Source organism: Mesoplodon densirostris, chromosome 16 (assembly GCF_025265405.1).
Source record: "Mesoplodon densirostris isolate mMesDen1 chromosome 16, mMesDen1 primary haplotype, whole genome shotgun sequence".
NCBI classification, from domain to species: domain Eukaryota; kingdom Metazoa; phylum Chordata; class Mammalia; order Artiodactyla; family Ziphiidae; genus Mesoplodon; species Mesoplodon densirostris.
Genome location: NC_082676.1, coordinates 30,477,882 through 30,492,922, shown reverse-complemented (window position 1 = coordinate 30,492,922; position 15,041 = coordinate 30,477,882). Strand labels below are relative to the sequence as shown.

The 15,041-nt window shown below is 42.1% G+C and overlaps 1 protein-coding gene across 4 annotated transcripts in view; it reads right to left on the bottom strand.

The window, feature by feature from the left end:
* Window positions 1-15,041, bottom strand: part of ATRN (attractin) — a 163,522-nt gene that overhangs the window by 19,708 nt on the left and 128,773 nt on the right. For 2 of the 4 annotated variants that reach the window (XM_060079049.1, XM_060079046.1), the window contains exon 25: window positions 14,331-14,392. In XM_060079049.1, coding sequence (XP_059935032.1) covers window positions 14,331-14,392 — 62 coding nt within the window. Of the gene's footprint in view, window positions 1-9,308; window positions 10,539-12,650; window positions 12,745-14,330; window positions 14,393-15,041 lie in introns of those variants that run through there. The other 2 variants (XM_060079048.1, XM_060079047.1) reach the window with 2 other exon arrangements.

The following is a 15,041-nucleotide window of genomic DNA, read 5'->3' as shown; positions in this document are numbered from 1 at the left end:
TTATCCCAACCCCCAGAATCAGCACACTGTCAACCACACCCCATGTCAGGCAGGGAAACAATCCCCCAAATACCAACTCCAAGCTCCTTTCTGATGAGTCATCACAACCATGTCCTGGTTCATAGGAAACAAAGTGTGAGAAGACTTTGATAAGCTGGGCTTCCCCACCCAACCACTAGACAATACTGTCTCCACAAGGTACTCTGAGAGGAGAGCCTTGATTTCCTGCCGGCCTTTATCAGAATGGTCCATCATGGCTTATCCCAAATAATAAAAACAATTCTATGATAATTATGACAAGTAACAAGCATGCTATTTAATCAAATTAGCAAAAATCTACTGGTAAAGTCTAAAGAAATGAGAAAAGTTAACTATCAAGGTAACAACCAGCTTTTCATAAGGAACAATAAATGTATATGTAGTAATATATATTCAAAGTAAATACCTATTTTTTAAATAAAATAAAACAACTAAATTCAAGCCAACAACTTTCTTAAAAGTATTAGGAGAGACGAAGTCCCAGTGGTCTTATAACTGCAAATGATTTCAATGTTCTCTCAACATTCAATGCCTCTTAAACCAGGCACCAAATAGTTTGAAAAGCTACTGTGACAGCAGAGAGAATGACTGATTTCTGATTAAAAGGACTAATGAGCCTAACAAATAAACCTCTTAGTAACCGCTAAATAATTTTAAAACTGGCATTTTTACTCGTTAACTTGTAAAAGGGGCTTGTTACAGAGTACTGTTCCAGGGTGTTACAAGGAGACACAAGGCTTTCCGCCCCTGTAGTTGGGTACTCTCTTGCTGAGCTCTGTTTTTGCAGGACGGTGTTGGCTTTACGAGAGGCAGCTTCAATGCACAGATCGCTGAAGACAGGCCTCCACAGCTGGCTGGTGACAGGCCCTCTAAGGTGCTAGGAGGACTGAGCTTCTGCCCTTTCAGAAATAGAAATTAAGCCTCCCTCAGCCCATCACTTCCCTAAGAGGCACAGAGTGCAGATCCCTCCACTGGGTCCCCTGACAAAAGACAAGCTCCCCAGGTTATCACTCAGTGGAGAGTCTTCAGTTCCTATCTTGTTGGGCCTCCAGGCTGTCCTGACACTGATGATCCTTCCTCCTTTCTGACAGTTTCTATTTTTCTTTTTATCAGTACTTTATTGAGGCAGGTCCTGTTCTAGGCTCATGGAATACATCAGTGAACAGAACAAAAGACCACTTTTCCCATGGAGTTTACGTTTCAGCAGATGGAGGCAAACAGTAAACAAAATAAGTGAGCAAATTATAGAGCATGTCAGAAGGGAGTAAATACTACACAGATAAAAAGATGGTAAGGGTAAAGAGGTTCAGGAGTGACAGTGGCACTCTAAAGCAGAATGGTCAGAGTAGGTGGGCCTTAATTCTTGAGAAGGTGACACCTGAGCTAAAATATAGAGGATATGTGGAAGGTGGCTTGTGAAGGTCTGCAGAAATGCGCCTGGGCAACCAGGGTCAGCCAGTGCAAAGCCTGAGGCAAAGATGTGCCTGGGATTTCTTGAGGAATCTCAGGAGGCCAGTGTGGCTGTAGTGTGTGTGTGTGTGGGAGTTAGGCCAGGGATAAAGACACAGAGGTAAGAAGAGGGCAGATCACGAAGGCCCGACAGGCATTATAATGGTGTTGGATTTTAATGAGATGAGCCAGTGCAGGTTTTTGAGCAGAGAAGTGTCATGATTTAATTTATGATGAGGAGACCATTAAGGTAGCAATGCAGAAATAGAAAGAACAGAGGTCTAGGTGAGAAATGAGGGCGGCTCAAACCAGGATGGTGGTAGCAGGGGTGTGAAAAGCACTTTGGAATCTGGACATGACTTGAAGGTCAAGGCAATAGGGTTTCCTGATGGGCTGGATGTAGGGTATAAAAGAGAGAAGTCAGGGTCTGAGGAACTTGCCATCAAACCTGGACAGGGAAGGCTCTGGGGGGAGCAGGTGCGAGACAGCAGAGAGTTTAGTTTTAGACATGTTGAGTTCTGAGACATCTACCTGAAAGCTACGGGGAGATGTTGTGAGCAGACACATAAGCCTGGGAGCTGGCTGCCAGGTCTGGGCTGGAGACAGCATTTGGAGTCATCAGCATATACATGGTATTTGAAGTAATGAATCTGGATGAGGTCATCAAGGGGATGAATACAAATAGAGGAGAGTGTCTTAGGGGCACCCCAACACTGAGAAGTTGGGGAGAATAGGAAGAAGCAGTAAGGGAGTCTGAGAAGAGTAACCTTCTTAGTCTTTCATGGTTTCTATGCATAATCCTGCTTTTTTCCCCCCATCAGCTTGCTTTCTGGTACTTTTATTCTAATAGATAAACACATGGTGGCAGCAAATCCACATGGAAGAACATGAAACACATGAGTTGGTCAGGATGCTGCTGATGCAGCTGAATACAGGGCTGGTCTCAGAGGCAAGGAGTCTGGTGTCACGTAGAGGCCTCTCTTGGACTACCCTCAACACAGAACTGTGAAAGTGCAGCTCAGAAGGTCTGTGCCCCTTATCCCTGAGGGGATTCTGTCTTCAATGCAGACCTGTTAGAAACACCAACAACCCAGTTCCTTCCGCCTGTTCCAGTTTTTCTGAGAGACACAAACAGCATACCGACACACCATGATTGTCCTCAAAGCTGATACGTGCATGATCTCTCCAAGGGTAACACAACAATGAAGAATTTACTAGTTATTTCAAAAAAGATGGCACTTGCTGATACCCCTCCCTTCTTTTTTTTCCTACCACTAATCTGGGTACAGGTGGGGCTGTGACTCAGTGTTCATCTTACTGCAGTTCCTCTTATCAATTGTTTTCTATAGTTTTTAATACAAATGTAATTTTTTAAAAAATCATGGAAATTTTCAAACATACACAAAAGAATAGAGACTGATCCAGTGAATCTCTATACGTTCAATACTCAGCCTTGCAATTATTAACATTTTCCTATGGCATTCAAAGATCATTCTTAAAGAAGTGTATTTCTCTCTTTCAACACAGGGACACTGGCCCCAGGCTAAGGGTCTTTCACTTCTTTTCAGCTCTGTACCTAGGAAAAAACAAGAATCCTTTGTCCTTTTTTGTCCTAAACCTGTCCCTGCTTATCAGAGGCTTACACTTTCCTGAGACTATGCTCAGAAATCCATGTCCTGACTCTAGGTCTTTCTTTCCATCTTTTGTATCAATATATATGTTTGAAAACTCACAATATTTTCTGAGAGCTCTGTGTTTGGGGATGTTTTTCACCAGCTTAACTGTAATTGTGTAAGTAGAATGATACTTTTGAGAGTGTACTGAACTTTGCTTTTCCCGTCCTTACAAGTCTAGCCTTTCTAAAACTACACATTCAGGACTTCCCTGGTGGCCCAGTGGTTAAGAATCCGCCTTCCAATGAGGGGGACGTGGGTCCGATCCCTGGTCGGGGAACTAAGATCCCACAGGTCGCGAGGCAACTAAGCCCACACACTGCAACAACTGAGCCCGTGCCACAACTAGAGAGCCCGCATACCGCAACTAAGACCCAACTAAGCCAAAAATAAAAATAAATAAATAAATAAAATAAAAACAAAAAAAACTACATATTCATTTCTTGGCCTGGCCTTGACCTCCAAACCAATCTAAAACAGAGACACTGCTGCTTCTTCCCAAGTTCCTGTGATGTGCACTTCACCATTCTGGTTTGAATTAGATCCAGAGTGGTAGGACCCCATATCACTTCCATCTTCTGGAAGATGAAATGATCAACAGGACATGGATGTGTCAAAATGTCTGCTGTCAATCTGGCAAGGACCTTAGCAGAAGTTCCGATAATTAAAAGTTTTACAAAAACATACCTTGCCAATATCAGGAATTCCCATTACAGTCCCTCCTATTGGTCAGTGCCTCCTATTGGACATCCTGCTTCTCCTTTTTTTTTTTTTTTTTTTTTTGCGGTACGCGGGCCTCTCACCGTTGTGGCCTCTCCTGTTGCGGAGCACAGGCTCCGGACGCGCAGGCTCAGCGGCCATGGCTCACGGGCCCAGCCGCTCCGTGGCACGTGGGATCCTCCTGGACCGGGGCACGAACCCACGTCCCCTGCATCGGCAGGCGGACTCTCAACCACTGCGCCACCAGGGAAGCCCCCCTGCTTCTCCTTTTTATTCTCACCCAAATGCTATCCTATAAGGCACCTCTAACTCCAGTCACACAGATGCTCAGAGTGTTAGTCTGTCTCTCCCTCTTCTACTAATAATCATTATCCTGACCACACTACCACATCATTTCCAGATACAAAGCTTTTTCACATGCATCACCTCATTTGATTTTCAGAGAAAGCAAGCAAATGGGTCTTATTATTTCCCTCTTTATAAACACAAGGCTCCTACTGGAGTCTGGGAGAGCATCTCATTAAGACACTAAGAAGGGGCCTCCCTGGTGGCGCAGTGGTTGAGAGTCCGCCTGCCGATGCAGGGGATACGGGTTCGTGCCCCGGTCTGGGAGGATCCCATATGCCGCGGAGCGGCTGGGCCCGTGAGCCATGGCCGCTGGGCCTGCGCGTCCGGAGCCTGTGCTCCGCAACGGGAGAGGCCACAACAGTGAGAGGCCCGCATACCGCAAAAAGAAAAAAAAAAAAAAGACACTAAGAGGGCTTAATAGATTTATCAGGATCTAGAGTTTACTATTCACTGGGCCCAAGGATTTATCAGGATCTACAGTTTACTCTTCACTGTGCCCAAGTCTGGGAGTCCTTTTCTAACTTATCTCACACTGATATTTTCTCATTTGAATCACTGAGCTATCCCCTTCTACCCCCACCCCAACTCTAATTCTCTCTTCTGTATTCTATGAGCTATTCTTCAGAGTGCTTAGGATTATCTGTATACCTTTCTTTCTCTCCTTATGTTTCATGTATATTCTTTTGGACCTGGTTAACTTGCTCTGGGAAAATATTTTCTTCCTCATTCTCATGAAAAGGACTCCATTCTCAGCTAAAAGCTCATCATTTCTACTTCCTAAACAAAATCCAGAAAAACCAAAGTTCTGCATTCTTTTTGTTTTTGTTTTTGTTTTTTTTTGTTTGTTTGTTTGTTTTGGTACGCGGGCCTCTCACTGTTGTGGCCTCTCCCGTTGCGGAGCACAGGCTCCGGACATGCAGGCTCAGTGGCCATGGCTCACGGGCCCAGCCGCTCCACGGCATGTGGGCATGTGGGATCCTCCCGGACCGGGGCATGAACTCGTGTCCCCTGCATCGGCAGGCGGACTCCCAACCACTGCGCCACCAGGGAAGCCCTTTTTTTTTTTTAATATTTGGCAAAAGTCCTTTATTTTATTGTCTTTGAATTCAATGGAAGCTTAGTGGAAATTAAATTTAATTTTTTAAAATTAATTTTTATTGGAGTATAGTTGCTTTACAATGTTGTATTAGTTTCTACTGTACAGCAAAGTGAATCAGCTATGCGTATACATATATCCCCTCTTTTTTGTATTTCCTTCCCATTTAGGTCACCACAGAGCACTGAGTAGAGTTCCCTGAGCTATAAAGTAGGTTCTCATTAGATACCAAAGTTCTGCATTCTTTTCCAAAGGTTCCCACGTTCAAAAAAGGGAGAAGTGATGAGAACACCATCTGTCCTTGTTTTCTACACAAGATTCTGTGGTCCCTGATCGATTCTGATGGTCTCATTCAGTCTTCCACCAATCAGGTGAGGTGACTAATCCTCACTGGGTTGGTACTTGGCAGCTGAGTCACCTCACTCTGTACACATGGTCCAAGAATATAACACACCTGCTAATTGGAGCTTCCGAGTTAGCATACGGCCTCTGCATTCCTATCAGCAGCACCACGAGCTTTTGTCCCCTCAGAGAGGTTGGTGTCTATGGTCCCTCACGGCTCTGCGCTTCTCCTGAAGGTCTGCTTTACTTTTCACATATATTGGAGCATGACTCTGTGCTAGATGCTGAAAGTGTGTGTGTATACAGGGGTGAACAAAAGAGACACTGTACCTGCTCTCCCAAAGCTTAGAGTCTCACTGTGGACACATAGTATACAAGTACAGAACTGTGATAAGTACCGTGATGAAAAATAATACAGTTCCATGGGAGGGTAGAACAAAGGGAGAGAATTTAGCTTGGGAGTTCACTGATGGAATCTTGGAGGAAGTGACACTGTGCCGAAATCTGAAAGATGAGTGTGGTATAGTAAGAAATATACATATGGTCTTCGTCCCAAGTTCCTGGCACAGGGCTCCCAAAACCCTTGAAACCTCCTATGTGATAGGAGCATCCTCTCTCCTCTTTTTTACACAAATGTTCATAATGGCTTTATTTGTAACAGTCAAAAACTGGAAACAACCCAAATGTTTATCAGGAGGTGAGCAGATAAACAAATTGTGGTTTATTTTTACAGAGAATATTACTCAGCCTTAAAAAGGAAGAAACTATCTTTTAATTTTGATTTTAAAAATCTTTAAAATGTATCTTTACCAGTTTTCTACACAAAGTAATTTATATAATACAGAAGGGTATAAAAAAATGACAGTGGCTTTGAGTCTGAATTAACTTTTTTTTTTTTTTTTGTGGTACGCGGGCCTCTCACTGTTGTGGTCTCTCCCATTGTGGAGCACAGGCTCCGGATGCGCAGGCTCAGCGGCCATAGCTCACGGGTCCAGCCACTCCGCGGCATGTGGGATCTTCCCAGACCGGGGCACGAACCCGTGTCCCCTGCATCGGCAGGCGGACTCTCAACCACTGCGCCACCAGGGAAGCCCTGAATTCACTATTTTTTATAACACGTTTATGGAGATGTAATTCAGGAGTGTCTTTTCTCCCCTCATGGGAGGGAAGGACCTAAATAGCTTCTGGACGGGGCTGGCCACCAGAAAAACTAATCATGTGGTTAAAGGGTTAGACCATTCAGCCCCCCAGCACGCCTCTCCTCCACAGACGGTAGAGGGACTGGAGATTGAGTTCAATCACCAATGACCAGTGATTTCACCAATCATGCCTACTCAATGAAACTTTGAAAACATGTGGAATGATGAGGTTTGGGGGACTTTCAGGGTTGGTGAACACATCGATGTGCTGGGAGTGTGTCATGCCCAGAAAGAGCATGGAAGCTCTGTGCTCTCCCTCTTACCCTCATACCTTGCCCAATGCAACTCTGGGCTGTTGAACAACCACTGAGTTGTTCCTGAGTTGTATTCTTTATAATAAACCTGCAATTTTAAGTATAGTGTTTTCCTGAGTTCGGTGAGGCAACAGCAAACTGTTGAATCTGAGAGGGGTCACAGAAACAACCCAAACTTGTATTTGGCCAGGCAGAAGTATGGGTAGCCTTGGGACTCATTTGTGGTTGACGTCTGAAGTAGGAGCAGTCTTGTTGGACTGAGCCCTTAACCTGTGGGGTGTGCACTGATTCCACGTGGTTAGTGTCAGAACTGAATTGTAGACAGTCAGTTGATGTCAGAGAATTGGTTTTTGTTTGGAAAAACAAAGCAATGGGTAAAAGTATACAGGTAAAGGGCAAGGAGAAGAGCGTCCCAGAAAGAAGGAAAAGCATGTGCAAATGCCATGAGGTGGGAAGGAGCTTGGTGCTTTCTAAGAAACAGAAGGAGGCTCATGTAATGGGAATGCAGAACAGAGTAGCGTAAGGTGAAGGTGGAGAGGTGAACAGAGGCCAGTTCATGCAGGACCCTGGTTTTTATTTTAGATACAATGCAGAGCCATTAGATATGAGATAAGTGGTTAGATACAAACTAATTCATGATTTTAAAGGTCTCCTCTGGAATTTTTGTGGGTTGTAAAGGAGCCAAAATCAACGGAAATAGTCCTGGCAAGATTGTGATGGTTAGGGCTAGGGTGGGGAGTAGACGTAGGGCAGGTTGCTAACTGTAACTGCTGGGATGTGGCGACGGAATGCCTGTTGGGTGTGAAAGGGAAAGAAGTGACTTGGAACCAGCAGCATGATTTGCCAATTAGTGATGTGGGGAAGACTGGTGAGGAAGGATCCAAGAGTTCATTTCTGGGCATGTTATGCTGCAGATGGGGATGGAAGACTTCAACCAGAGAACACAGAGTAAGGAGATGGCCAGGGTCAAATTCTGGAAGAATAGCAACAATGAGAAGTTGAATAGAAAAGATAGTTCAGCAAGGGAGACCAAGAAAGAGCAGCTTCAGGGCAGTATGGACTCACAAAAGGCAAGAAGAGTCTCACTGATGGGGTGATCAGTTGACTGATACTGTTGCAAAGCCAAAAAGATAAGAACTAAAGACTAACTTTTGGATTTAGCAATAGAGATGTGCTAGTTGCCCTCAACAAAAAAAAATTAGATGGGGTGTTGGGATGGAAGCCAGATTAGAGAGAGCTAAAAAGTAAAAAAGGGGCTCCATTTTTAGGGTAGTAAAAATACTCTGATATTATGACAATGGATATGACATTATACATTTGTCCAAACCCCACAGATGTACACCACCACCAAGTGCAAACCCTAAGGTAAACTATGAACTTTGGATGATTATGATGTATCAGTGTAGGTTCATCTTTAGTAAAAAATGTATAATTCTGGCAAGTGATGTTGATAATGGGGGAGGCTATGCATGTGTGGAGGCAGAGGGTATATGAGAAATCTCTGTACCTTCCTCTCAATTTTGCTGTAAACCTAAAATTGCTTTAAACAAATAAAGTCTCTAAAAATTAAAAGGAAGGAAGGAAGAAAGGAAGGAAGGAGGGAGGGGGAGAGGGAGAAAGAGAGAGTGAGTGTATGAGGGAGGGAAAGGAAAGGGGGGGAGAGAGAGAAGGAAGGGAGGGAGGGAGGGAGGGAGGAAGGAAGAAGTCAGTCAGTCAGTCAGTCTAGAGTATATGGATACAAGGAGGGAAGGGGTTCTGGAGAACTGCCCGAGTGCTGGGGGGGAGCTGCATTCAGTGTGGCCACACCAGATGGCTTCTTCCCTCCTCCCTGCTTGTGCTGAGCAATGGAAGAGAGCAAATAAGGCAGTGAGCTCTGGTCCTGGGGCTAGAGAGGCCAGGCAGGATGGATACTCTCTCATACAGAAGACAAACTAACAATATACCTAACCCAGCAGCACACTCTGCCTCCATACTCCATACTCACTGGAGGCTGTGACAGACAGAAATGGCAACCATACAAAGGTAAACACAGAATCTTCAACATAATAAAAAATCAGACATTTTGAGGAAAATCAGCATTGTGAAAGAGAGGTACCAAACAACAACAAACAGCATGTGAGGAGACAATTATTAATAGCACAAAATAAGACTTCAAAATAAAATTATAACATTTATTAATCTCACAAAGGAATATGAAAGTAAATGGCATTCATAAAATTGAAACAGGCTACAAGGAACATATATTGGAAATAAAATGCAATTGTTAAAATAAAAAAACCTAATCAGATAACTCAGCAAAGGAAATGGACCCCAACACTAGACTAAATTAATGAGCTGAGGAGCTCACCTAGAATGTAGTGCAAAGGAAAATGAAAAAGAAATGAGAGTTCAGTTAAGAAATATGGAGGACAGATCCAGAGCTGTACTCATTCATCTACAGAGAAGTCCAGAATGCAAGCAAATGGAATTAAAGGTGAGGAAACAAAGAAATAGAAGACAATGTTGCAAAACTCAAGACTCCAGTCTTCAGACTTTATAAAAGGTCTTCCCCAAGTATCAATTTATTTCTCAGGTCTTTTCTGAGAGAATGACTCTAGGATATAGTTCTGCATAACAACAACATCCAACAAAGGACAAGACATGGGACACATTCAATGGTGCAAGAAAAAAACCAGTAGAACTTAAAAAAACTGTTCCTATATTATGTAAAATAATTACAGTCTAGAATTTAAATTCCAAATAACCTCTACCCAGGTGGTGGTCACTGGCTGGTGGTGGGGGAATAATTACAGGGCTCTCTCAGAGCCCTAAAGCCGCCTGCTCTTGCAGGAAAGGGAATCACGAAGCTGTCAGCTGAAGCCATGCTCACATCCTCTCAGTACTTAATGATCTTCTTTTCCATCTGACCTTCTGTGCTTTAGCTTGCATATGGATGGATGTAATACTACCCCAGCCCCTGAATCCACACAACTTTCAGCTAACTCAGGGGTTTTTAATGACAGCTGAACATAAGAATCACTGGAGAGCCTTTAAAATACCATGATGATAAGGTCCCATACCAGACCAGTTAAATCAGCATCTCTGGGGGCAGGGCCCAGGCTGCTGCTTCATTTTTAAGCTTCTCAGGTGAATTCTAAAGTATAGTTAGTGCTGAGAGTCATACGAGAACTGTTTCAGGCTCTCAGAACCCAATTTAAAACTTGTAGGAGAGGCCTCTAATTAGCCCTGTTCATCTTCGCATGTCAAATTACAGGTTCATTTGTATATGGGCTGCCCTTAAGTGCTAGACTGTTAAATAACTGCATTAAAGTGTGATTATGTGGTATAATAAAAATATGGGTAGGGTGGAGTCCAAGAAGAGGTGGACTATGGGGTGAATGTGCCAGAAGAAGACTTCATAGAGTAGACAGGCTGGGTTCTGAAAGAGTAAGAATATGACAGGTCAGTGGGATCAGGTAAGTACCCCTGAGGCAAATGCAGAGGAGAACTATTTAAGTGTGTCACCCTCCCAAGCCCCGCTGCTCACATGGCCAAAAAGGAAGGGGATGACAACTATCTTGGAGGGACTTATAATTTGGTGGAAGTCACAGTGCAAAGATTCAAGAAATATTGAATTTGCAAGAATATAGGAGGATTCATTGGTTCCACTCTGGAGGAACTGTGGAAGAAGGTTGGTGTCAGTGAGTGAGCATAATAAAAAAATGTTGGGAGGGGTCGGAAAAGATTTTGAGATTTTAATTTTTCTGTGGTTAACATGAGAGAGGGCTATTTCCTTTTGAAATCTATATTTCCGTGGAAAGAAGATACCTCCTTGTGAATGGGAGAAAGTGTAATCACATTTCCAGCATTCCATATTGCTGGCATTGCATCATTTAGGACAGAGCTCCAATGAGCTAAGATGGGCATACTCTGAAAAATAAAACGGAGAGTGAATTCCTGGCCTAGTGGATAGTGTGGCTTTGGAGTTGAGGTAATTAATACCCTGCTTTCGTTCATTGACAAGTTTCTGAAGCCTATCCATATGGAAATATAGTAAAGTTATAATTCAAATAGATTCAAGTTAGATAAAGGAACACCTGAAAAAAAATAACAATAGATTAAATGCTCATGAAGAAAATATAGGAAAAAACTGACACATCTGCTTGGTGAAAAATACCATAAATGGGGTTAAAAGATGGTCCTAAACTTCATGAAGAAAAACGTGAACATCCCAATAGAAATATGAGCAAAGGATACAAACAGATAATTCAAAACAAGAACTATAAGGTATAAGAGATTAGTAAATATCACTTATAAATAAATACAAATTAAAACAAGGTACCAATGACACCTCCCTGATTGGCAAAATTAAAAATAATGAAAAATAGTTAATGGTAGTAAGAGAAATAGGCAGAAATAGTAAGAGAAAGTACATTCCTGTTGTAGAAGTGTGAATTCATGCAACTGTTCTGAGGGGCTATTTGGTAGTGTTTTTGCATTCTGATATAGCAATTTTAGGATAAAAATTATCTCAGAGGTATCACAGAAAAATGCAAAGACACTGGCGATAAAAATTAAGGATGGGGGCTTCCCTGGTGGCGCAGTGGTTGAGAGTCCGCCTGCCGATGCAGGGGACACGGGTTCGTGCCCCGGTACGGGAGGATCCCGCATGCCGCGGAGCGGCTGGGCCCGTGAGCCATGGCCGCCGGGCCTGCACGTCCGGAGCCTGTGCTCCGCGACGGGAGAGGCCACAACAGTGAGAGGCCCGCGTACCGCAAAAAAAAAAAAAAAAAAAAATTAAGGATGATTTGGGCTTCCCTGGTGGCACAGTGGTTAAGAATCCGCCTGCCAATGCAGGAGACACGGGTTCGAGCCCTGGTCCGGGAAGATGCCACATGCCTTAAATCTGTGGTTTTTTCGATATTGAGCTGCATGAGCTGTTTGTATATTTTGGAGATTAATCCTTTGTCAGTTGCTTCACTTGCAAATATTTTCTCTCATTCTGAGGGTTGTCTTTTCATCTTGTTTATGGTTTCCTTTGCTGTGCAAAAGCTTTTAAGTTTCATTAGGTCCCATTTGTTTATTTGTTTTTATTTCCATTTCTCTAGGAGATGGGTCAAAAAGGACACTGGGTACTGGTAATACCCTAGGGGGAAAAAAACTCTTGTCCTGGGTAGTGGTTACCTGAGCATGTTCAATTTGTGATAATTCACTGAGCTAGACATTAATGATTTCTAAGTGTTTCTGTAATTTCATATTATACTTCAATATATTTTTTTAAGAGAGAAGACAGATCCCATACAAGGAGTGGTTATTATAATGGCACTAACCTTCTCAATATTAATACTAGAAACAAGAAGAAACAGCAAAATGCCTTCTCAATACTTTTTTTTTGGCCATGGTGCACAGCATGCGGAATTTCCCCGAACAGGGCTTGAACCTATGCCCCCTGAACTGGAAGCGTGGAATCTTAACCACTGGACCATCAGGGAAGTCTGCGCCTTCTAAATTTTAATGGAAGATGTTTCTAACCTAGAATTCTGTATTCGACTTTTCAATCAAATGTGAGGGTAAAATTAAAACATTTTCAGACAGGGAAGGTCATAGAAAAGTTACCTCCACACGTATCTCTTCTCAGAAACTTCCTGGAGAATGTGCCCCAATATAAGGAGGGAATAAACAGGGAGACAAAGACATGGGATCAAGGAGACAGAGACTTTAATATAAGAGGAAGGCAAAAGAAATTCCCAAGACGACAGTTGTGCAGCAGGCCTCAAAAATAACTAGTGCACTTGGGAGCAGCAGGCTGGGGTTCTAGGGCAGAAATCTCCAAGAGAAACTAAAACCAGGAGAGTACTTGCTTGTGCTTGACCATACTGAGAGATTGTTCAGTTCTGTCAGAGTATAGGGGTAAATCAGGGGTAGCTACATAGAAAACCAAACAATTAAAAACCCCAAATATGGCAAATATTACATTTAGGATAAGCAAAGAGTGATTCCCCCATCCAAAAAATGGGGAAGTATAATTATAGTTCAACTCAGCTGCAAACAGGAGTTTTTATGATTATAGCAACATAAATAGGGACTCCTGATTTAGCCAAACATTGTGATGTAACTATATTACATGAGTGGGAGGAAGGGGAAGTTGTATGTGTTTATAGTGTGTGTGGGGGGTCCTGGCGGAGGTAACATAAGATAATAAATCCTTCTACAGTAGGACATCAAAAGATAACTGAATTGAAAAACCAAGAAAGAGTGTAAGCCACTGACATGGATACCTCTAAAGGTTGAACATACTCAAAATCCATCAGGCAGAGCAAAACGTTAGGAAATTATGTTAATTAGGGTAAAACCTAGTGGGATTTGTCAGAAGACTGGGCAAAGAGTGGGTAAATTGAATAAGTTTACCCTATCTGTTCCAGCCATGAAAGAAAGTTATATTGTACCTAACCGCATAATTCCTTGTCTAATGTTGAAAATACTTTATGGTAATAATGACTGTGATATTAAGTGGTGAAATAGAAAGGAATGCAATGCTTTAGATTAAAAAAAATCAGCACTGGATTTTGAAATATATTGAATATCCATTTTTGCATTTATCTAAATTAAATAATTTTTCTCCTTTGGAAATAAAAAGTATAAGCATGGAGAAGTAAAAAACAATTAAAATAATTTAAATGTGGACAGTGAAGATGGGAAGGTGTGGGGCAGGATGCTGTCGCTTTCTCTTTGCACTGTAGCACTTTTTCAATTATGTGTTAATAGTATTTTCTTAAAAATAAAATTAAACTGAAAAAAAACCTATAAAAACAAAAGAATCTCAGGGCCTAACAAATCACTTTTAGCTTTAAAACTCTAGATAATCACCTGAAACATCTCGTGAACAAGAAGAAGCATATATGTAGCACACACCAGTAATCATTATTAATTACGTGTTATTTCAACCCCAAATCCTCCCCATATGAAGAGCTAAATTACCTACATTTAGTATAGGGTACATGAAAAGCTGCCTCAAAAAGCCAGAACATACAAACCATATGTCTTCATTTTATCAGATTAGATTGAATTTACAGTATTGTAACTGACATGTAACTTTTCAGGAATACATATAAAGTTAGTTTGATCTGTTGTGCAAACATAGGATTATTCATTTATCTTTTATGGGCTGATAATTAATGAAATTAAGTGCCTGAATCAAAAGAACAGATACAGTTTGTATAAGTGAAATTACCTGAAGAAGGTCACGAAGAACTGTACCAGGTCCATAAAATTGCTGTGCTGGGAGAAGGCAATCTGTGACAGAAAAACACATAGAGTGATTGGGTTATAAGATAGCACCATTAACTCAACCTTCTCGTTGAAGCAGAAAGACATTAACATTTCAAGAAGAGATTAATGAAATTTTTTCACTTGAGGAAAAGCACCTCATCCCTTTAGTTTTTCTTGCTTAACTGCCACACAAAAGTGATATTCTGAGACTCAACACAAACCCCTACAGTCCCCCTGCTCTTGACACCAGATCTCAGTTTTTAGTCTGACCTCGAAGACTTCTCAGACTCCTGCTAATGACCCCAACTGCAAGCAAGTCAGGTTACTTGCTACCTCCTTGTGCCCTTTTCAAGACAAAGTGCTCTCCTTGTTTGCTTCAAATTCCAATTCTTGGATCTACCATCAGGTGGGCAGCTTCCTTTTGTGCCCTTCATCCCTTTGACACTTAATGTACTCACTTCAAGATAACGTCTTTAAAAAAAAACCTTATCCCAAGTTTCACTACACTGAATATCATCTGACAATCAATATAACACCAATTTGAATTTAAATAATTTTATACCAAGAATATTATAAAACCCCTAATGTAGGTCATCAAATCTAAGACACCACTAAAACAGGCATTATTTTGTGTACTATTAAGAAAACACTGCCAGTTACACCATGACACACT